The sequence below is a fragment of the Xenopus laevis genome, chromosome 1S (genome assembly GCF_017654675.1).
Source record: "Xenopus laevis strain J_2021 chromosome 1S, Xenopus_laevis_v10.1, whole genome shotgun sequence".
NCBI lineage: Eukaryota > Metazoa > Chordata > Amphibia > Anura > Pipidae > Xenopus > Xenopus laevis.
Genome location: NC_054372.1, coordinates 9,707,061 through 9,730,355, shown reverse-complemented (window position 1 = coordinate 9,730,355; position 23,295 = coordinate 9,707,061). Strand labels below are relative to the sequence as shown.

At 38.9% G+C, this 23,295-nt stretch overlaps 1 protein-coding gene across 1 annotated transcript in view; it reads left to right on the top strand.

Annotated features, from left to right (window-relative positions):
- kdm3a.S (lysine (K)-specific demethylase 3A S homeolog) overlaps positions 1 to 23,295 on the top strand; it is a gene marked incomplete at its 5' end in the record, with an annotated part of 45,770 nt that overhangs the window by 7,770 nt on the left and 14,705 nt on the right. The window contains 11 exon segments of the mRNA NM_001095502.1: positions 4,421 to 4,576; positions 6,530 to 6,640; positions 7,471 to 7,573; positions 9,474 to 9,598; positions 9,705 to 9,777; positions 14,997 to 15,088; positions 16,576 to 16,722; positions 17,471 to 17,622; positions 19,008 to 19,468; positions 20,445 to 20,646; positions 21,571 to 21,785. Of these exon segments, the coding sequence (NP_001088971.1) occupies positions 4,421 to 4,576; positions 6,530 to 6,640; positions 7,471 to 7,573; positions 9,474 to 9,598; positions 9,705 to 9,777; positions 14,997 to 15,088; positions 16,576 to 16,722; positions 17,471 to 17,622; positions 19,008 to 19,468; positions 20,445 to 20,646; positions 21,571 to 21,785 (1,837 nt within the window).

Below are 23,295 nucleotides of genomic sequence, written 5' to 3'. Positions count from 1 at the left end.
CTGGCTGATAAGAGCCATTCCATGGGGAGGGGGAAGCCCAAGGAGTGAGAACTTAAAGTTCCCAGCAAGACCCTCAAAGGTGAAGTAAAGGTTACATATAATGTATACTGCAATATATTTATCCTTACAGAACCCATACCTGTTGTACCAACAGTATAAAAAACTGATGATGGGTTCAAGGCTATTTCATCTTTCCAACAAGTCCAAACATGACTAGGTTTGGTACTCTGTATATTAGATGTGAATATCTGGGCAGGGGCAGGTCACAAAGTATTGATGTTTAGTATCTATGGAATCCCAGAGAGAATTAATAACCAATGAATATAAAATCATCTCTCTCCTATGTTCCAATGGAGAGTTATGGTCATTATATTCTTGGTCCAGTTCCTACTCACAGGAGGTCATAAAAACTCAATCTGTGTCCTGCTAGGCCACACCCCCTTACATTCCTGAGGGAGGGGGAGTGTGCAGTTACCTGATGCCCTGAAATCACTGATAAATAGTCAGCTCTTCTGATTAAACTTTGGATTTACTTTGGAGGACCAATTGCGATTGGAAGTTATCCCGTTTGTTTCCCCTTGCCTCCAGGACCAGGAATTCTATATCTTTGGAGTTAAGTATAGGTTTTCCATGTTTTCCCTTTTATTTTACAACTGTTTGTAATTGTATTATTGAATGTATGTCTCTTTTGTAACATCTTTTTGTATTTTGCACTGTTATACCTTTTATAATATTAAAGAGAATTTAATAAGATTGTCTTTGGTGCTCTAAACGAACCTAGCCTGAAAGAGTTGAGCCTTAACCCTCTGCATACTGAAGTACTTGTTGAGTCAGTAGGAACTAACTGACTATAGTGAGAGAGTGTTAATGCATTGGTGTATTGTGAGTTATTACCTGTAAGAGAGAACAGGGGAATAGTCACATTAGGTTTCTATCGCCTGTGAATGATAGATGGTGGCAGCGAATGAGTTTTGTGGGTGTTGGTTGGTGTTTGGGGTGCTTTTGTGTTAGTCTAACCTGTGTGCAAGGTGGGTGAGAGACTGAGTGAGTGACCCCTGATAGCCACACCTAAAGTCACGTGCGGTTGGAAGTACCGTGTTCGTGACAATGGAATTAAAACATGTTTTTTGCCCCTTCCCGACCTTAATTTGCATATGCAAATCTGAATTCGGGTTCGGTATTCGACCGAATCTTTCGCCTGACTTGTGAGGCCAGATTAAATACATGGGATTAGTGGGGTATCCGTCAAGCCTTCTATAGAGTACCATATTAAGTGAGAGATGCAGTAAGTAAATAATTGGGGCTCTCCCGGAGTGACAGGGTAGTCCAGCCTTGGTGTCTGTGTTAACATGCTTGACTAGCCATTGGCTTTACTTTCCAATGGTTAGCTTGAGACAAGCTCAAAGTCCAGGAACACACATACACACGTATGTATAGCATGTTGCAGGTGCATGTGGATGGTGGGGGACATATTACTTATTGTAAATTCTATTGAATACGCTTTACATTTTTGGAAATACTCCTTTACAATGCTCATTTCCTATGGCTGACATCCTAGCCCATGATTAAGTGCCCTTGTGAGTACGAAACGCCTAGGGCAGATGGAGATGCAGGTAAACCTTTTTTAACTTTGTAAAATAAAAATCTATATTATTTTTTTAACCAATCCTTTCTGGTCCTGTGGATCCGCTTGAGTGCCGAACGGCCCTGTTCTTTCTTCTAATTTTCGGACATAAGGAAGAGTCCTATGGAGAGAAGCAACTGGTAACACATTTCCCTTGATAGAAACAAATACGGCTGTGAAGGGGGACACGTGCTTAGAAATAATATGACTTGGGTCTTTGGTTGTATGTATCGCACACATCCTGACTCTCTGCTTTTATCTCCCCTTTATTGTGTTTATTTACTTATTAATAATGAACTTCAGAACCCAAAGTCTTTGACTGGGAACTCGCAGTGTTTGGCTGCATGTAAATGTGAGCTGACTCCTCCCCTCTGTAAGGGCTGCAGCCACTCACTGCCTTGCTTTCACTTCTGCTCTCTGCTGGTTGGCTGAGAGGCAGAAGACAAGATGACCGTGTCATGCACATAAATAACTTCATTCATTACAACACAAGCCTCTCTTTGCTGTTGCTGAACTAAAGGCTGGATTTGTCCATGATCATGCTTTAGTTTATGTAGTATGTGGAGCTTGGTATTCCTTCCCTTGGTTATTTGGCTTTCCCCTTATATTCTTCTTTTTTCCCCCATTTATGGTGTTTTTTACAGCAGTGCTGTTTAGATACGAATCTTCTTGCATGTCCCCCTGGTGTGGCCCTATATCAGGAGTAGAAAGGAATACATTTCAAATGCTACAAAAGGAATGGGAGGAAAGGCATTGTGCAGACTACAGAACAGATTAGACTGGCAGCTGAGCACTTCAATAGGGCTGAGCATGGGGGAGGGGCAGCATTATGGAAATTGCACTGTACATCTGCAAGTCAAGAGAAACACTAGAGGGCTAGAAACATGCCATGGAAGTGAAAGACTGGTAGTTACACTGTATAATATTGTGGCTCTGGATTTTTTTTTTTTGTGTGTGTTTAATTATACTCTGGGAAACATATTAAAGGCATTGTTCACCTTCCAAACCTGTTTTTTCAGTTCAGTGTTTTCAGATTGTTCACCATATACAAATACTTTTTTCCAATTGCTTTCCATCTTTTATTTTTTACTGTTTTCCCAAAATTTGTTAACTGCCTCTGATGTCAGTCTGGCAGCTCAGTGATTTAGGAACATCTGAACTGTTACAATTTGCTACAATTAGTTGATACATTTCTTAGCAACGATTGTATCAATTCTAACAGCTGCCTTTAATGAGACTCAAGGATTCTGCTCAGCAGGGACAAAGATAACAAATGTATCGACTAAATGTATCAATATAGAACCATTAAAGAGTCTGTGACCCCCCCCCCCCCCGAGCAACGTATCAGCCCAAGGCAAACGTAGCCCTTTAGCAGTAAAGATCTGTGTCTCCAAAGATGCCCCAGTAGCTCCCCATCTGCTGCTGTCACTTACTGAGCTTAGGGACCCACTCACAATATACAGTACACATAGAATAGAAATGTCACAATATAAGGCTGATTAGTAATTAATACACATAATTACTACATGGCAGCACAGATACCAGTGCAATTAGCATCAGAATTTAATAATCAGCAAACCTGTAGCATCAGCTTATATTACAGCCAGGGAAGGTCATTTTCTGCTGGATAATTAGTGACGAGCCCTAAGCTTAGCTTCTCAACAGCCAATCAGAGCCCACTGAGCATGTGAGTGTCACAGACACTTTCCAAGATGGTGACCCCCTGTGACAAGTTTGAAGTCCTGGATCATTGCTGCTATTGACAAGCTGAAACTTTAGCCTCGTGCAATAAGTTCACTATATAAAATATGGCATGTTTAGCCATATTAATTTTTAGGGTTTAGTTCTCCTTTAATAACATTAGACCCTATTGTTATGTATAGCATTTAATGAGGTTCTATCGCATTTTTATTGGTTTTCCTCAAGCAATTTAAAACCTTGGCCCATTTTTTTGTAGAAAATATATTCTTTACTTTAAGTCCCAGTGCTTTATATGTGTGCTCTGATCAGTCTTAATGTTGCTCTATGTCTGCTCTTTGGAACCAACTGGCTGAAAAAGTCTACAGCAACTAGAATGTAGAACTGGTTTATCAGTAGCTTAACATTTTTGCAAAGTTTCTCATTGGATTTTTTTTTTTTTTTAAACAAGAGGCAGTACATTTTTAACCCAGAATATAGTAGTAAAGGTAAAAAACAGAAGAACTAATTGCATTCCATGTCCTGTTAGGCTGCAAATAGCAGAAAGAAATAACCAGTGCTTGGTCTAACCCACAATCTGGAGTTGACCAGCTGCTATAAACAATAAAAAGCTGATATTTGTAAACAAAGAGAGAAAAATTGCAAGCGCACAGTTTGCCTTTAAAAATAATTATTACAAAAAATAAGGTTAGTACCAAAATATGTAAGCTCATGTGCCACGTCAAGGCACCTCATTGTGCGCTCCATGTGCTGTTAGGCTGCACACAACTACATATTTTATTTACTGTACTGCAATAGCAGAACATATTGTAATGCAGTGTTGTAGCATTTCCTACCTACTATAGTGTATTATTACATACCATAAGTAGGCAGTGCTTTCAGTCTCCTGTGTTACTTGGAGAAAATGGGAGAATTAACTCCTCTGCAAAAAGGTTCAGTGAACTCTTAGGCAGATCTAAGGTATCGCCATATCCATCACCAATTGCCAACTACCCTAATGACCGGATTGATGTTTCTTTTTATTTACTGTTTTGACTTAATTCAATAAACAAGGTAAATTATTTATTTGTGCTTTCCTATTTATTTATTTTTTTGTAGATATTTGTGGAATATGATGATGAGTCGTGGGAAAACAGAACATGGCTAGAATTATACGGCCCTACAGTTAAGATGTTTCTAGTAGAGCACAATTTGGTACTGGCAGACCATGCGTCCCCAAGCAATCCTTCAGTCTCTGTTCAGTGCCCGGCCATGGTGAGTCGTCTTCACTACAACATTTCTCTGACTTTGTCTACAATTTAGCTGATTATTTTACTGATTGAGCTACAGACGTTTGTTCTAGGTGTCTTCTACTTAGAACAGTTGGTTATAACAAACAAAGGATAGTTGTGCTCACCGATAATTTTTACAAACCAATGCAATGAGTCTGGGACCACAAAATACATATAGACAAATACAAGAGTCCTCTGCACTCAACCCATTATCAATATATTTAGGGCATTGAGGCATTTTGTGCCTTAAGCTACTAAAATGCCTTACCCTTTCAACAAAACAGGGATTGTTTGTCCATATATTGCAATATATTTAAGCTGGCCAACTACGTCATCCCTGGTATGGCCAGTCCTACACTCATCTGATTCAGTAAGAATTCTATTGCTTCATTATACATTTTACACAGGGACTAAGTTTTACCTGCAACTTACTTGCTTCTTTCAAAGTAAAACTCCCAAACTTGGTTGCCCTTATATTAACCACCAGTGGGATCACCTGAATGTTTCAATTTCCTTAATATATTGATAATGGGTTGAGTGCAGAATATCTCTTATAATTGTCTATATAGAACAGTTGTTTGACTGATGTAGATACAGTACAGCCCAGATTTTAAGTTTTCCAGTGCTTCAAAACATAACATCCAAGGACTTGATTTTGTGGTTCTATTGTTTTGTGATTAGAAAAAGGAGGTATTTTAATGTATTCCCTAAGGGTCCCTAAAGAACTCTTTTGTAACTAAGACAGACCTAGCGGTTTCCTGAGGGACCACTCTGTTACCTTCAGGGGCGCTGCTGACAAGACGAGTTGAGAAATGCCAAAATGCCTCTGGTTACCTTTTAAGTTGACTAACTGCATAGCCGTTGCTGAAAAGAGCAAGACATCTGTGGCCAGTGGGCCAGTTAAAAAGGCTGTTCTGATTAATACACACAACTTGTATGTTATTACTCTTTGGAATATTTTATATTCATATATATATATATATATATATATATATATATATATATATATATATATATATTATATATATATATATATATATATATATATATATATATATATATATATATATATATTATATATATATATATATATATATATATATATATATATATTATATATATATATATATATATATATATATATATATTATATATATTATATATATATATATATTATATATATTATATATTATATATATATATATATATATATATATATATTATATTATATATATATATATATATATTATATATATATTATATATATATATATGTGTATGTATGTATATATTGTTTGAAATAAATACAGATTTTTTTCAAAGTTGCCTGAAGTCCTTTCTACGTTGTGAAATTATTGTTGAGACTACCATTTGAGTGAATTCCTACGAAAAAAAAATTATATAATCACTTTGAGTAACGTCACTCAATATTCAGGCAAGTCCTGGGTTCCAGCTCCCAGAGTACAACACAATAATTGTAGGAGGTAGAGGCACCCACCGTTTTTAATACTGATGAATTTTCACACGTTTCCACACATCAACGCGTTTCGGGTTCCTTTAGAACCGTCGTCAGGATATATATATATATATATATATATATATATATATATATATATATATATATATATATATATATATATATATATATATATATATATATATAATATATATATATATATATATATATATATATATATATTATATATATATATATATATATATATATATATATATATATATATATATATATATATATATATATATATATATATATATATATATATAGTAGATGCTATCAAAGATCACACTCACAGGACTTATAATGAATAACTATGCTTTTATTGTAATATAAAAAAAAAAATAATATATATATATAAATAAAACTTTCACTGTTTAGAAGGATGAGCAACCTGTGTGCTTCCCCCTCCCATAAACAGGTTTATAAAGTCCTGGTGGGAAAATTCTCTCTGGGATCAACAGCCTGCTTACAGTTTCTTGGAGAGAAAGACAAAGTGTTCCTTTCTAAAGAGCTGGTGAAACCTGTTCGGGTAAATATCATTGTGTATTCTTCAATAAATTTGTCTGTTCACCCACGGTTTTTGTATATTTTAAATTATACTGTGTACCCATCCACCCCTTAGTACTGTCTTTGTGTCTTATCTTAAAGGTTTGGACATATTTTAGTTCTTCTGGATTCTAAAGTGATGAGAAAAATGATTTTTGCATCTATGCTTTAAATATCATAATGGTGTAACACTTATATTTTTTGGTGTTGTAATGTGTCACCAGAAGAGCCTGTTTTTTATTAAAGGAACAGTAACACCAAAAAATGAAAGTGTATTAAAGGAAAGTCAATATAATGTACTGTTGCCCTGCACTGGCAAAACTGTTGTGTTTGCTTCAGAAGAATTATAGTTTATATAAACAAGCTGCTGTGTAGCCATGGGGGCAGCCATTCAAGCACAGGATACACAGTAGATAACAGATAAGTACTACTATAGTTTATATAAACAAGCTGCTGTGTAGCCATGTTGGCAGCCATTCAAGCACAGGATACACAGTAGATAACCGATAACTTCTGAAGAATCCCGTTGTATACTACAGAGCTTATCTGTTATCTGCTGTGTATCCTGTGCCTTTTCTCCTTTTTTTAGCTTTGAATGGCTGCCCCCATGATGACACAGGCGCTTCTATACTGTATATAAACTATAGTTGTGTTTCTAAAGGAAACACTCATGTTTTACCAGTGCAGCACAACACTAAATTATATTCTTTTCGACCCACAAATTATTACGAAGTAATCACACACAAGAGGCAGATGTTCTACTTTCAGCTGTTCAAATGCATGCTATACAATAAGTCCTTCTGCTTATTTTAGGATCGTGAGACTTTAAAGCAGTTTATGCAAGACAACAAAACGTTTAACAAAGCTTTCCAAGAACTCATAAGAAAAAGTGTGGACGAAAGCCGCTTACTCCAAGGTAAGTAACAATATTTTTGGATGATCTGTTTTTGAAATCTAATCAAAATCTTTATCTGGTTATAATCTACAGTCTGGTCATTTTTTTATGGGACCAAACTGTAAATTATATCCTTCTAAATGGTGCGTTCCTTGGTCAGTACGAGATGTTTATAATCTAGAGAGAACAAAAAAGGAACTACAGGGAGAAAATTTAATCAGCTTGTGGGGTGGGGGGGGCAGCAAAACAGTCTTAAAAGTGTCATTTTATAGTAGCAAATACAAAACCGTGCATATACATATAGCAAAAATTGTAGATTATAATGCATAATGTATAATGTACCCCCTACTGTAATGTATATAGATATTTGTAGTCACCTTGGAGTTATGTGACCTGTATAAAAGCACTCGGCCTGCAGCCTCATGCTTTTATATGATCATATGACTCCTCGGTGACTAATCTTTATAAATCACAGTAGGGGGTACATTATCCACTATATTAAAGACTGAAGCACATGAAAAAAGTAGCTCCTTTGATTGCGCTGTTGATACTTGTGACTTTTTTTAACAAGTGAGAAGGAATGATGAATTAAACTACCCTGGTGATCCTTATGGTGGCCATAGACGCACGGACGAAAATTTGTTTAGTACGATATTCGGTGCGTGTATGGTGGAAAAAGAGCCGACCGATATCGGCAGAAGACTTTGATATCGGTCGGATCGTCAATCGGGCTGGACGGAAAATTTTGATCGGGTGCCTTTGAAGGCACCCAAACACCAGCCATATTTAGTGCTGAATTGTCAGATACAGGTAGAATTCTATTGTTTCTATATTTATATCTACCTGTATATGTGACGATTCAGCTCTACACCTGTGTATTGAAACGAACGATCTTTCTTGGAAAGATCTTTTTCGAGAATGATCGTAATTGTTACGTCTATGGCCACTTTAACTTGTGTTAATTCAGTCTGCCCAGCATTTTAAAGTTTTAAGTCCTTAAACGAGACCTGTCACCTTAAGAAATAATTCCAAATAATTTTCCATCATGTTGGTTGAGTAAAATAAACTTTACTTGCACTATATTTATTATTTAAGTTTTGTTTCCTTCAGCCTTGGATTTACACGATCACACAAACAGGCAGGAGACATTTTGTGGATACTGTAATTAAAGGACCAGTAACATAAAAAAAATCGTTTCTACTTACCGGAAAAAAAAACAGCAAGGCACTTTTAACTTTAAATTTGCATATTAAGAAATAACTTCTTCGCTTGTGCTCCTCTTCAGAAACTGCGACAGGGCAACGACCTATCGTGCAGCGCTCGATTTCTCCTCCCTGAATTCTATAGGCAATAGCCAGGGAGGAGAAATTGAGCACCGAACGATGGATCGTCGCCCTGTTGCCTTTTCTGAAGAGTCGCAAGCGGAGAATCGGTACGTTATTTTTATGTTACTGGTCCTTTTAGATAAATAGTGTATCACCCCAAACTCTTGTGTATGCACCAGAATGGGGAACCTAATTCTCATGTGCAGTGCCCTATATAATTACAGAGTGTGGGGAGGGTAGGGGGAATGTGAGAAGTGCAGTGACATGTAGGAAGTGCTAAATGGAAAGTGAAAATAATTGACTGCCCCTCCTCTATGATTCAGTCATAGAGGCGGGGCAGATATTTGATTGACCGCTCAGATATTTAAACACCTTTATAACCAGTATGGATGTTGTAATGAAAAAAATAATTAAGTTTTCATGTTTAATTTGCAAAGGACTTTCATTATACAGCTTTTTATGTGTAGGTGACAGGTCCACTTTAAGAGTGAATGATGGCCTGGGAAGTCTATCCCAAATAAGACTGACATTATAACCTTTGGTGAATGCAATTTCAGATGCGAGTAATTTAGAAACATGCCTCTTTTCTATTTCAGCTGCAAGAAATATCATCAGTATGCCTATAAACGTCTATAGCATGGATCCCTCGATGCAGTGGTTCAGTGGAACCATCACTAATGTACGAACTGCTTCGCGGGCATTGGAGATAAAGTGTGAACAGGTAAATATTTAATCATAGCGGTAACACCATTGCAAACCATTTTATCATGCATTACTGCTGCAAGTTTTATCTTAATGGTTAATTTTCATTGTTTTTTTTTTTTTAGTTACCATCGTTAAAGATTATTGACCCTGCTCTGTTACATGTTGTCCTTGTGCATAATTATGGAGACCAAAATGGTAAGATTTTATTGCTTTTTGGTTTTATTTTCATTCTAAAATGTGATCTATGTACAGGTATGGAATTCATTATCCGGAAACCCATTATCATGAAAGCTCCAAATTTTGGGAAGCTTGTCTCCCATAGACTCCATTTTATGCAAATAATTCTAATTTTTCTGCAGTCACTGTGGGACACAGGAACCAGTGGGGTAAAGCTCCATCCCTCTAGGAGGCAGGACACTTGATTGACAGGTGAAAAGGGGGTGTGCCAGTATTACCTCAGCATTACCCCTAGTAATTCCTCTATATACTTCAGTTTTTCAAGTGTCCTGCATCAGAAGGTTGGACTATATGGTCTCTAGAGAGACGCAACAAAAGGAAGATCTTCGGTCAGTGTTTAGCACCGACACCCGGGGAAAAACTTGGGACAGGAATAGTTGTAGCCAAAGAGTTAACCCCCAAAGTGGGAAAGAGGAATTCCAGGGTAAAGTATACATCCCATACAGCCGCACACCTGCCCGCATGCCTAGGAGCAGTCCACTACCATTACTGGCAAAAGGTTAGTAGGGGCTCGGGCTGCTGCGTGCTCCCAGGCTGTCTAGGAGGAAGCCATGCCCGCTACACAAGGGAGGTGGGGAAAGCCATGCCTGCGTACATCTGATAGCGAGTGGTGTAGTGACGTCACCAGCTATCGCGAGTGGGAGAATTGGCGCCAGCGCCCATTTTCTTTCCTACTGCGCACTTCAAGCGGCACGCAGGGGGGACTATGTCCGCAACAAAGGGGGCAAGTAAAGAGCACCTTGCACTTCACCCCCAGTACTTCCCTGAGACCATGGCGGAAGGTAAGGCAGGGGGCATTATTCCCTCAGGGGGGGGGGGACGCGCCTGAAAAACAAAAGGTCAAATTACATATTTGGCATGTTCAAAATGTAGTGCAAAATTTATTAGTGGCCAGACGGACCCTCTCTGTCAGACCTGTTCTCCTGGGCAGACTATGCCAGTAGTAGACAGGGACAACCAGGGTGCTCAAGGCATTCAGACAGTCTCGCCTCAGGAAGGGGTTTCTCACAGTTCTGCATCCATTACTTCAGGAGAACCCCCAGCACCACTGTGGGCAATTCAATTATTCCAGTCACTGGTATCTCTTCAACAAATGCCGTCAATAGCGATACTATTGTAGAATTGATTGGCAAGGCTATGTCCAAGATGGGTGAAGCTTCAACAGAGAAGTGTAGACGCACAGCCACTAAAAGAGCAGTGTCACCAAATTCTACACCATTACCATCTGATGTCAGACGCTTCAGAATCCGAAGAAGTTATTTCCTCACCTCCGAATTCAGGAGAGGAAGAGGAGGAGGAGAGAGACAAAGACACTCACCACGATGTGGAGGGTATCATTAGGGCAATTACAGAGGTCCTGAAGTTCGATTCAGCCAATGATCAACCCAAGGCTAAAGGGCTTTTTAAACGGCAACGTAAGTCAGCAACTTGTTTTCCAGCCCATGATCAGTTACTGGCAGTGGTTCAGGATGAGTGGAACACACCTGAAAGGAAATTCCAGGCCTCACGAAAGTTTTCGAAGTCTTATCCATTCCCAAAAGAATTAGTTGACAAATTGAGTATTCCCCCACTCGTAGATGCACCAGTTTCGAGGTTGTCCAAAAATACAACTCTACCAGTCACAGATGCAGCTGCGTTCAAAGACCCAACAGATAAACGTTTAGAAAATCTTCTAGAATCCACATTTGCAGCACCTTGGGCTGCACTACGCCCAACCTTGGCATCAGTAAGGGGGAAGTAAGACTATAGAGGCATGGTCAGAATCTCTCATTTCTGGAATCCAGGATATCTCTCCCAGAAAGGATCTGATTCAAACAGCAAACTACATTGCAGAAGCTAATGCCTATTTCTGCGAGGCAGTTCTTGATACAGCACAGTTAGCGGCTCGCACATCAGCATTAGCGGTGGCCGCACGTCGCACACTCTGGCTAAAGAATTGTTCTGCGGACCTCAGTTCAAAGAAATCACTGACAGCATTGCCTTTTATGGGCTCACGCCTCTTTGGAGAAGAATTAGAAAAAATCACATCTCAAGCAACAGGTGGTAAGAGTACCTTCCTTCCCCAATCTTAAGTCCTGCCCGGCAAATACATTTCGGCGGAGAAGATTTCTGCTGGACCACAGCAACAGATCCATGAGACATTCGAATTCGCCTAAAGGAACATTCTTTTGTAATAGGCCCAATGAAAAATCTAGAGCAAACTGGAGGCCAAATAAGCCCCTTGGCAAGGCAGAACAGCACAAGGTGCTTGGCATCAGCAGGAGACACACCTGCCAATAAACGTACTAGAATTGAGAGCCATTTGACTAGCTCTCCTCCACTGCTCAGCACTACTCAAGTCAAGAGCAGTTTGAGTACAATGCGACAACACGACCGCTATGGCATACATAAATCGCCAAGAGGGAACTCTGAGCAGCGGCGCATTAACGGAAGCAGAATGAATTGTAGAATGGGCAGAGAAGAACGAAGTGTTACTGTCAGCTATTCACATACCAGGAATCTCCAATGTACAAGCAGACTTTCTAAGCAGGCACTAAATAGATCCAGGGGAAAGGGAACTTCACCACGAGGTATTCCAGAATCTAGCTCAACATTGGGGTTTCCCACAGATCGATCTCATGGCATCCAGGATCAATCGAAAAGTTCCCAGATTCTTTGACCGATGCCAGAACCCTCTGGCAGAGGGAATAGATGCAATGACACAAATATGGACATTAAAGTTAGCGTATGTCTTCCCGCCACTACCCATGCTACCCAGGGTACTCAAGAAAATAATAGTCAAATCTGCTAGTGATAGTCGTGGTGCCATTCTAGCCAAGAAGAACATGATACCACGATCTACAAGAGTTGTCAACACCAGAACCCTTACCGCTACCTCAGATCTGCTTTGTCACCACCCCAACCCAGGACTGTTCAATATAATGGCGTGGCGGTTGAGGAGTCCATCTGGAGAAGACAGGGATTCTCACCAGAGGTAATAGCGACATTACTAAAAGCCAGGAAACCAGTTTCCCCAAAGATTTATCACAGAGTCTGGGAGACTTATTGGAATTGGTGTCAAGACAAGGCAATTCTATTTGAACTCTTTCCATACCAAATATACTATCCTTTCTACAGAAGGGTCTAAACCTGGGACTTCAGCTCAGTTCTATTAAAGTTAAAGTTTCGGCTCTCTCAATACTTTTTCAGCATAGACTAGTGTTGGAGGAGACCCTAAAATCTTTTCTTGAAGGAGTTGCTCATGTTGTCCCACCTAGGCAGCCCTCAACACCAAACTGCGACCTAAATGTATTTCTAGAGGCTCTCATGGAACCCCCATTTGAACCACTGGCATCCGATAACCTGGACTGGCTGACCTGGAAGGTGACATTTCTCATGGCTATCACTTCAGCAAGAAGAGTATCTGAGCTAGGAGCATTGTCCTGAGATCCCACACTAGTATTTCACAAGGACAAGGCAGTACTGCGGACCAATCCGTCATTTCTACCTAAAGTGGTATCATCTTTTCATCTCAACCAAGAGGTTATAGTACCGTCTTTGTGTCCAGATCCAAAGAATGCAAAAGAGAAAAGACTACATGGGCTTGACGTTGTCAGAGCTCTAAAGATTTATATTAAGCGTACGAGACCAATTCGACAGTCAGGGACATTGTTGATTATTCCATCAGGACGTCGAGGCTGCTTACCAGCGTCCAAGGCTACTATATCAAGATGGTTCTGAGAGGCGATTCGAAGATCCTTCGTGGCTAAAGGCAGATCACCACCATTCCGAATTAAAGCGCACTCTACAAGATCGATGGGAGCATTATGGGCATGGCGCAATTCTGCTGCAGAACAGATCTGCAGAGCGACGAACTGGTCATCAGTATACACATTCACAAAATGTTATCATTTTAATACCTTCCCTTCAGAGGAGGTGGCGTTTGGCCGCAAGGTCTTGCACACAGCAGTGCAAACCTAAGAGAGGGATTTACGCAGTTACACAATTTATTCATTTTCTTCTCTCCCTCTTGTTTTTGGGGCTGCTTTGTTAAAGGGATACTGTCATGGGAAAAAAATTTTTTTCAAAGTGAATCAGTTAATAGTGCTACTCCAGCAGAATTCTGCACTGAAATCCATTTCTCAAAAGAGCAAACAGATTTTTTTATATTCAATTTTGAAATCTGACATGGGGCTAGACATTTTGTCAATTTCCCAGCTGCCCCTGGTCATGTGACTTGTGCCTGCACTTTAGGAGAGAAATGCTTTCTGGCAGGCTGCTGTTTTTCCTTCTCAATGTAACTGAATGTGTCTCAGTGAGACATGGGTTTTTACTATTGAGTGTTGTTCTTAGATCTACCAGGCAGCTGTTATCTTGTGTTAGGGAGCTGCTATCTGGTTACCTTCCCATTGTTCTTTTGTTTGGCTACTGGGAGGGAAAAGGGAGGGGGGTGATATCACTCCAACTTGCAGTACAGCAGTAAAGAGTGATTGAAGTTTATCAGAGCACAAGGCACATGACTTAGGGCAGCTGGGAAATTGACAATATGTCTAGCCCCATGTCAGGTTTCAAAATTGAATATAAAAAAAATCTGTTTGCTCTTTTGAGAAATGGATTTCAGTGCATAATTCTGCTGGAGCAGCACTATTAACTGATTCATTTTGAAAAAAATGTTTTTTCAATTTGCAATTGGTTTTCATTTTTTATTATTTGAGGTTTTTGAGTTATTTAGCCTTGTATTCAGCAGCTCTTCAATTTGCATTATAAACAATCTGGTTGCTAGGGTCCAAATTACTCTAGCAACATTCATTAATTTTAATAAGACAATAATATCAATAGGAAAGAACCTTGCTAGAAAGATGAGCAATAAAAGTAGCAGTAATAATGTGTGTAGCCTTACAGAGCTTTTGCTTTTAGCTGGAAAGTGTCAGAAGAAAAAGGCAAAAAATTATAAAACTATAAAAAAAAAAACAAATAATGAAAACCAATGGAAAAGTTGCTTAGAAGAATTGGCCATTCTATTACATACTAAAAGTTTACTTAAAGGTGAACCACCCTTTAAGGTTTGAAGATCCAAATTGTCGAAAGATCCGTTATCAATAAAACCTCAGGTCCCATGCATTCTGGATAACCGCTCCCATACCTGTATATACTGGTATATCTTTAGTAGTACTAACTATCACTGTAAATCTCTCTAGATAAATCCAAGAAACCTCGAGCGTCTAAAAGAAAGTCTCAGGATACAGAGTCTGAGGATCAGACTGAAGTAAAACAAACTCGTAATGAAGAGGTATGTTGTAGAAAAAGTACTGATTTATGGATTTATAATTATCAAAAAGCCCTTGTTTCATAAGGATTATGACTATCTACATAGCAAAACATGGAATATTATTCTATTGGACATGTTGGTGCTTTATAAATGAATGAAATTACAAATCTAAAAAAGATCCTCTATATTTATTTAGTTCCGAGTTCTGAATGCCGAGATACTCCTCCTTTCCATACACACTGGCATGTTGGGTGCTTTAGTTCTACACGAGCATGAAAGCAAAATGAGAAACCATTTACTTTAGAAAAGCAACATCATTTAGCAGACATACCTACAGTGATGTGCTTGTGTTAAAATTGGGTTAATAGGCAAGTCTCTCAGAAAGAATTAGTAGCTTGTTTGTCTAAAGAATAAAGCCTTTGTTTTATCAGGCAAAGTTAGTAAGATTTGGGAAGATCATATCAATAGATTTTTTCTTTGCTTAGCATTCATACCCAGCTATCATTAGATACCATAAGCACAAAATTAAAGTTAAACTTTACCCCCAAAATGAATATTTAAGCAACAGATTATATCAAATTAAGTGGCATATTAAAGAATCTTGTCATACCAATCTATATATTTAAGTAAATATTGCCCTTTTACATCTCTTGCCTTGAACCCCCATTTCATGATGGTCTGTGTGCTGCCTCAGAGATCAGCTGACCAGAAATACTGCAGCTCTAACTGTAACAGGTAGAGATCAGCTGACCAGAAATACTGCAGCTCTAATTGTAACAGGAAGAGATTAGCTGCCAGAAATACTGCAGCTCTAACTGTAACAGGAAGAGATCACCTGACCAGAAATACTGCAGCTCTAACTGTAACAGGAAGAGATCAGCTGACCAGAAATACTGCAGCTCTAACTGTAACAGGAAGAGATCACCTGACCAGAAATACTGCAGCTCTAACTGTAACAGGAAGAGATCACCTGACCAGAAATACTGCAGCTCTAACTGTAACAGGAAGAGATCACCTGACCAGAAATACTGCAGCTCTAACTGTAACAGGAAGAGATCACCTGACCAGAAATACTGCAGCTCTAACTGTAACAGGAAGAGATCATCTGACCAGAAATACTGCAGCTCTAACTGTAACAGGAAGAAGTGTAGAAGCAAAGGATAGAACTCTGTCTGTTAATTGGCTCATGTGACCTAGCAAGTATGGTTTGTTTGTGTGCACTGTGAATCCTACGATCCCTTATTTTTTAAAATGGCGATTTTCTATTTAGGATTACCCAAATCGCACATACTACTAAAATGTATATTTATTATGAAAATGGTTTATTTACATGAAGCAGGGTTTTACATATGAGCAGTATCTTTCCACAGAGACCTACGTTGTTTTGGGGGTATCGTTTTCCTTTAAAACTTCATATATGGGTTGTGTTGCCTCGGTGACAAATGAATTTAAAATTTTTGACTTCTAGAAATTAAACGTTTTTCTTTTTTGAACTACCTGGTGTGTAGGTGCCTAGTAAGGATGTTACACAGAAAACAAGCTTTCTTACATACCGTAGAGATGATGGAAAAACATTAGTTGTGGTTGACAACCCAAAAGCAACAACAAACAACCTATTCAACTACATGACTCCAGCAACTGAAGATCAGCAAAAGGTAATTCAGCTAGGAAGGACTTAGTGGTCTGTGAGACTTGTAAGAAACTTTGTTTTTCAGATACAGTTCTATTCTGATCTGTTGTCCGGAAACCCGTTATCCAGAAATTTCCAAAATATGGAAAGGCCGTTTTCCATAGACTCCATTTTATCCAAAAAATCCATATTTTTTCTCTGTTATAATAAAACAGTAGCTTGTACTTGATCCCAAATGATGTATAATTAATCCTTATTGGAAGCAAAACAAATTTTATAATGTTTTCTAGTAGACTTAAAGGACCAGTAACATCAAATTTTTAGAAGAAAAAAAAATTGTTGGTATACATTGAAAAAAACACCAAGACAAATTAAACTTTAAAATCGCAAAGCTTTTATTAAGAAATAACTTGGCGAAACTCCTCTTCCACTCTAATTCAGAAATGGCGATGATCCATCAATTTCTCCTCCCTGGCTATCTCCTATAAGAAAGGCATGGAGAAGAAATCGAGCACCGCACAATGGATCGGCCAACCGCTTTCTGAGCGCAAGCGGAGTTTCCATAAGTTATTTCTTAATAAACACTTTGCGATGTTAAAGTTGAATCTGTCTTGATGGAAAAAAATGTTGTTACTGGTCCTTTAAGGTATAAAGATCCAGATTAAGGAAAGATCTGTAATCCAGAAAGTCCCAGGTCCCAAGCATTCTGGATAACAGGTCCTATACCTGTACAAGTGTGTGGTCCTGCGAGCTGAACATCTCCTACTTTGCAGGTACAACAGAGTCTGTCTTCCAAGCAGTCTGTCCCAGTTGGATTTGGAGAAACATTGTTGGGGTGCGCTGCTACAACACCAGGCATCCAAAATGCTGCAACTCCTCCTCCGGCCAACTCTCCTCCAAGCTTTGGTGCAGCAACACCTCAAGGGTAAGCTTATATCATTATAAAATGCCTTTTTTAAAAGGGTTTGGTCACCTTCCAAACACTTTTTCTCCGTTTAGTTGTTTTCAGATTATTCAACAGAAATAAAGACTTATTTTTTCAATTGCTTTCCATTTCTTTATTTTTTTACAGTTTTTTCCAAAATTGAAGTTTAAAGTTTAATACAGGAAAGGAAATTTAAGTTGGGCTTACATGCGGTGACCATGCAATTCTTTTTGCCCATTTGCAACAAATTTTAGGCTATTGTTTTTCTTATTAGGCCTAATATGTTTGAAGAAAATTAAAATCCAGTTGGGCAGCTACCACTGGCACACAGAGCAAACAGATTTTTTTTTTTATATTCAATTTTGAAATCTGACATGGGGCTAGACATATTGTCCGTTTCCCAGCTGCCCCAAGTCATGTGACTTGTGCTCTGATAAACTTCAATCACTCTTTACTGCTGTACTGGAAGTTGGAGCGATATCACCCCCCCTTCCCCCCCCCCCCCCAAGCCAAACAAAAGAACAATGGGAAGGTAACCAGATAACAGCTCCCTCACACAAGATAACCGCTGCCTGGTAGATCTAAGAACAGCACTCAATAGTAAAAACCCATGTCCCACTGAGACACATTCAGTTACATTGAGTAGGAGAAACAACAGCTTGCTAGAAAGCAGTTCCATCCTAAAGTGCTGGCTCTTTCTGAAATCACATGACCAGGCAAAATGACCTGTGATGCACCTACACACCAATATTACAACTAAATACACTTGTTGGTTCAGGAATGAAATTTTATATTGTAGAGTGAATTATTTGCAGAGTAAACAGTGACAGATCGGCTTTAAAGGGATGTAGATATAGTGTGTTAATTGAAAAGGGACACAATTTGTAACATTTAAAGGAGAAGGAAAGGTTAAAACTAAGTAAGCCTTATCAGAAAGGTCCATCTAAATATACCAGTAAACCCCCAAAGTAATGTTGCTCTGAGTCCCCTGTCAAAAGAAATACTGCATTTCTTTCCTTCTATTGTGTACACATGGGCTTGTGTATCAGACTTCCTGCCTTCAGCTTAAACCTCATTGCCCTGGGCAAGAGCATGCTCAGTTTGCTCCTCTCCCCCCACCCCTCCCTTCTCTACTGTAATCTGAGCCCAGAGCAGGGAGAGACTCAGGCAGGAAGTGATGTCACACCACATTAATACTGCAGCTCCTATTCTAAACAAACAGAGTTTCTAGAGCTTTTTACTCAGGAATGGTAAAACATTCTACAGAATAAATATAGCATTCTAGCTATTGCAGCTAATCCATTGGCAATAAAATGCCTCCGTAGCTTTCCTTCTCCTTTAAGCTATAGAAAAGATTATTAATGTAGTTCTTGTTTTTTCTTCAGGAAAGGCGCCCAGAATTTGCCAGGAGATACTACAGTGTTGAATGGTGATGCAAACAGAGAGGAGACCAATTTGTTCCTGAGCGCTGCAGCCTCTCAGGGCAATAAGAGGAGCATGGGTTTTGGGATCATGGAAAGCCCCAGTACTTTTTCATCATTATCTACGATGCCTTCATGGTCTGGCCAACCAAACAGTGAAAATGGCCTCAAGTCAGAGAACCTTTTTGCTGCATTTACAAAGTCGTCAACAGTCTTTCCAAAGGGCTTTGAGTTTTCCGTGAAGAGTTTCCCGGAACAAAAGATGCTCTCCGTAACAGATTCTCCTAAAACTGCACTGCAGAAGACCTGCGTGCCGCAGCAAGAGCAAAATGTCATTAGGAAACCAGAGAACAATCATACCAGTGTGAAAGCCATTAAACCCCAAGAGCCACCTTATACAAAGAGCCCAAACAAAACTGATGGTGGTATGTACCAATAATTCATCTTTTGTTGTACAGAAGAAACTTTCTAAATCCAATCAATTAAATATTGTGCATGTCTGAAATAATCAAGTTTATCTTGACTATTCCTCTCTCAGCATCTGTTTCTTTTCATTTTGTCTTCATGCAGCAGTTGGGTGTCAGATATTCAGTGACCGTTAGATCCAATATATCTTATAGGGGGGCTTCCTTTCCTAGCAGATGTATTAGAGCTCACTCAAATAACTGATTCCAGTACAAACAAAATCTAACAAAATAACTGCCTTTTACACAAATTCTGCATGTAGAGAGACATGATGTCTCGCTACAGGAGCCCCCTGTAGGAGCCCCCTATAAGATATATTGTATCTAACTAATATCTGACACCCAACTGCTGCATGAAGACAGAATGAAGAGAAACAGATGCTGAGAGAGGGATAGTGAACATAAACTTGATTATTTCAGAAACAGTACAGAATTTTTCATTTATTATATTTAGAAAGTTTCTTATTTCAGTATGCTGAAGCTTATATTAAATTTTCATTTTTGCTATAGTTCCCCTTTAGTTGTATTCCCACCCCTCCCCCCATTGAATGTATGGTACCATGTAAAAATACTTGGAATTTTATAAATAAGCTCATAATTTCACAAGTGTACAAGTTATGTCCAACCTGTGGCCGTACAGATGTTGTTGTCCTTCAACCCAGGGGGGAGCCGGGAGTTCTAGTCCAGCAATATCTATAGGGCAGAAGGTTGCCTGTTCCTGTGGTATAGCTTTATCACTAGGCGTCAAAATACAGAAATTTGATATATTTTTTTCTGTATAGTCCAAGGAGCTTAGCTATTTGATTTGTCCTTGATCATAGATCAGACGTATTACTGAGATAGGACTGAGCTTTAATATACCTTTTTATACTGCTCACTGATTGATTTTTGGCATAAATGAACTGCGACATGAAGACGCTTATTCCTTTTTCTCCAGTAACTTACCCCAAATCTATCCTGCTGAATCCACAAAAGCTGAAAAGGCTTCAGCAGAGCGGGGATTGCTTTGTGCAGGACGGCTCTTGCAACAACATTGCGCCTCATCTTCACAAGTGCAGGGAATGCCGTCTGGACCGATTTGGCCGAAGCAGGGAGCAGCGGGACTCTGCCGTATTCTGCAGGTTCTTCCATTTCCGAAGGTATGATATAATCCAAGGGTGCTCGAAAAAGTAGACCGGGATCTACCAGTAGACCTTTAGCTGGTGATCAGTGGATCAAAAAGCTTGTCTAAATCACCCTCCTGTATCATGCTTTTCATTCAGTTATTTATTATGTTAAGATTGTTTGATTTATTAAGGGTCAAATTGAAAATTCTAATTTGTTTTTAGGTCAAAACTCTCAAATTCGAATTGTGAATTATCCAAATTCGATTTGAGATTTAATTCGAATTTCGAGATTTATCATACTCTGGCCCTTTAAGAACTCGAATTTGACTAACCTGCCAAGTTCATGTATAAGTCAATGGGAGACATCAAGAGACCAATTTGGACATGTTAGTAGCCTTCCTGACTTTTCAGTTTTTCAGAGAAAAAAACTCAAATCGAGTTTAGGCAAATTTATATTGAATTTAGGGATGCACCGAATTGAGGATTCGGGCAAACCAAATCCTAAATTGCATATGCAAATTAGGGGCGGGGAGGGAAATCGCTTGACTTTTTGTCACAAAACAAGGAAGTAAAAAAAGTTTCCCCTTCCCACCCCTAATTTGCATATTTAAATTCTGGTTCGGTTTTCAGCCGAACCTTTTGTGAAGGATTTGGGAGTTCGGCTGAATCCACCAAAAAAATAGATTCGGTGCATCCCTAATTGAATTCGATTCGCGTTTTCGAGTCTGTAAAATCAGTCAGTATTAGATATTAAATTTTTTTTTTTTTATAAATAACCCTCCAGTTGAATTTAGAGTATATTCGAGTCTAAAAAAATAAAAACTAGCATGAATTTGAAATTCGACCCTTTATAAATGTGCCTCTAAAAGTATGGGCACACCTGCTATAATTATTGGCATTTAGCCTTACGGAGTATATCACTGATCCAACACAACTAACATGAACGTATTCTTAAAGGTTGCACTTCAACAAACATGGCATGCTAAAGGAAGGAGGCTTCCTGACTCCCAATAAATACGATGCAGAAGCAATAAATCTGTGGCTCCCACTGGCAAGCAGCGTTGTGGACCTTGATCTCGATACAGCAAAGTACATCCTGGCTAATATTGGAGATCACTTCTGCAAACTAGTCATGTCCGAAAAAGAAGTGATGTCTTCCACTGATCCATCAAGTAAGAACTCATTGCATAACTGACAGCTTTGGCTTTACCAGGGACGGACTTCTTCCAGTAGAAAAATATATTCCTGTAAAAGTCCTTCTGCAGAGCTAAAGCCTAGGCTTAAAGCGGTGATTCACCTTTAAGTTAACTTTTGGGGGACTATTTCCTAAACTCTAAATGCGAAAAACCAGAAAAATTTGTTTTTTTTTTTTAGTATGAAATCTGAATTTTTTTGTGGAAAAAATTATTTATAAGGGTAGAACTCCACGGTGTGGCTCGAGCCGACACATCACCATGTGGTAAAACGCGTGCAGCGTTTTCATCCGACAGATAAATGTAGTTCTTACCTGCGATTTCTCCTTCACTACCTGTATCTTCAGGACATCCGACATGTCGCATGCTTTCGCCGCATGGCAACACATCGGCTTGAGACACACCGTTCTACCCTTATACCCCTAGTATGGAAAAAAAAAAAAAGTCCGAAAATCCGGCATCTCAGACCTGGCAAAGTTGCATATAAGTCATTGGGAGAAGTCCCAAGGATTTTTTGATCTGCGCTGGGTTTCGTGCAATAATCTGAAAAATTTGCACAATATGTTCCCCCCCCCCGCAGAAAACTTAGAACATTATAACAAGCAGGCAGGAGCCATTTTGTATACACTGTTATTAAAGGAACAGTTCCGTGTGAAAATAAAAACTGTTTAAATAGATAGTCTGTGCAAAATAAAAAATGTTTCTAATATAGTTAGTTAGCAAAAAATGTAATGTATAAAGGCTGGAGTGACTGGATGTGTAACATAAAAGCCAGAACACTACTTCCTGCTTTGCAGCTCTCTAACTCTGAGTTAGTCAGCGACTTGAAGGGGGGCCACATGGTACATTTCTGTTCAGTGAGTTTGTAATTGATCCTCAGCATTAAGCTCAGATTCAAAAGCAACAGTTATGACCCATGCCCTTAAGTCTCTGATTGGTTACTGCCTGGTAACCAGGGTAACCAGTCAGTGTAAACCAAGAGAGCTGAAAAGCAGGAAGTAGTGTTCTGGCTACTATGTTACACATCCAGTCACTCCAGCCTTTATACATTACATTTTTGCCTAACTAACTATATTAGATAATTTTATTTTGCACAGCCTATCTATTTACCCAGTTTTTATTTTTACACTGAACAATTCCTTTAAGACAAGTCTTGTATCATCTCAGAATGTTGTTTGTGCACCAGAATGGGGGACCTGATGTCCATCCCCATGTCCTGGCTATACAATTAAATGGTGAAGAGAACTGGGGGAATGTGGGGAGAGCAGTGACATGTAGGAAGTGCTGAATGGAAAGTGAAAGTAATTGTCTGTCCCGCCTCTGTGCCTAAGGCATAGAGATGGGGCAGACAATATTTGATTGACAGCTGATATTTTTAAGAGTTTACAACAGCTATGAATGCTTAATAAAAAAAAAAAAAGAATTTAGGTTTCATGTTTAATTTGACAAGAACTTATTATACAGCTTTTTATGTCTGGGTGACAGGTCC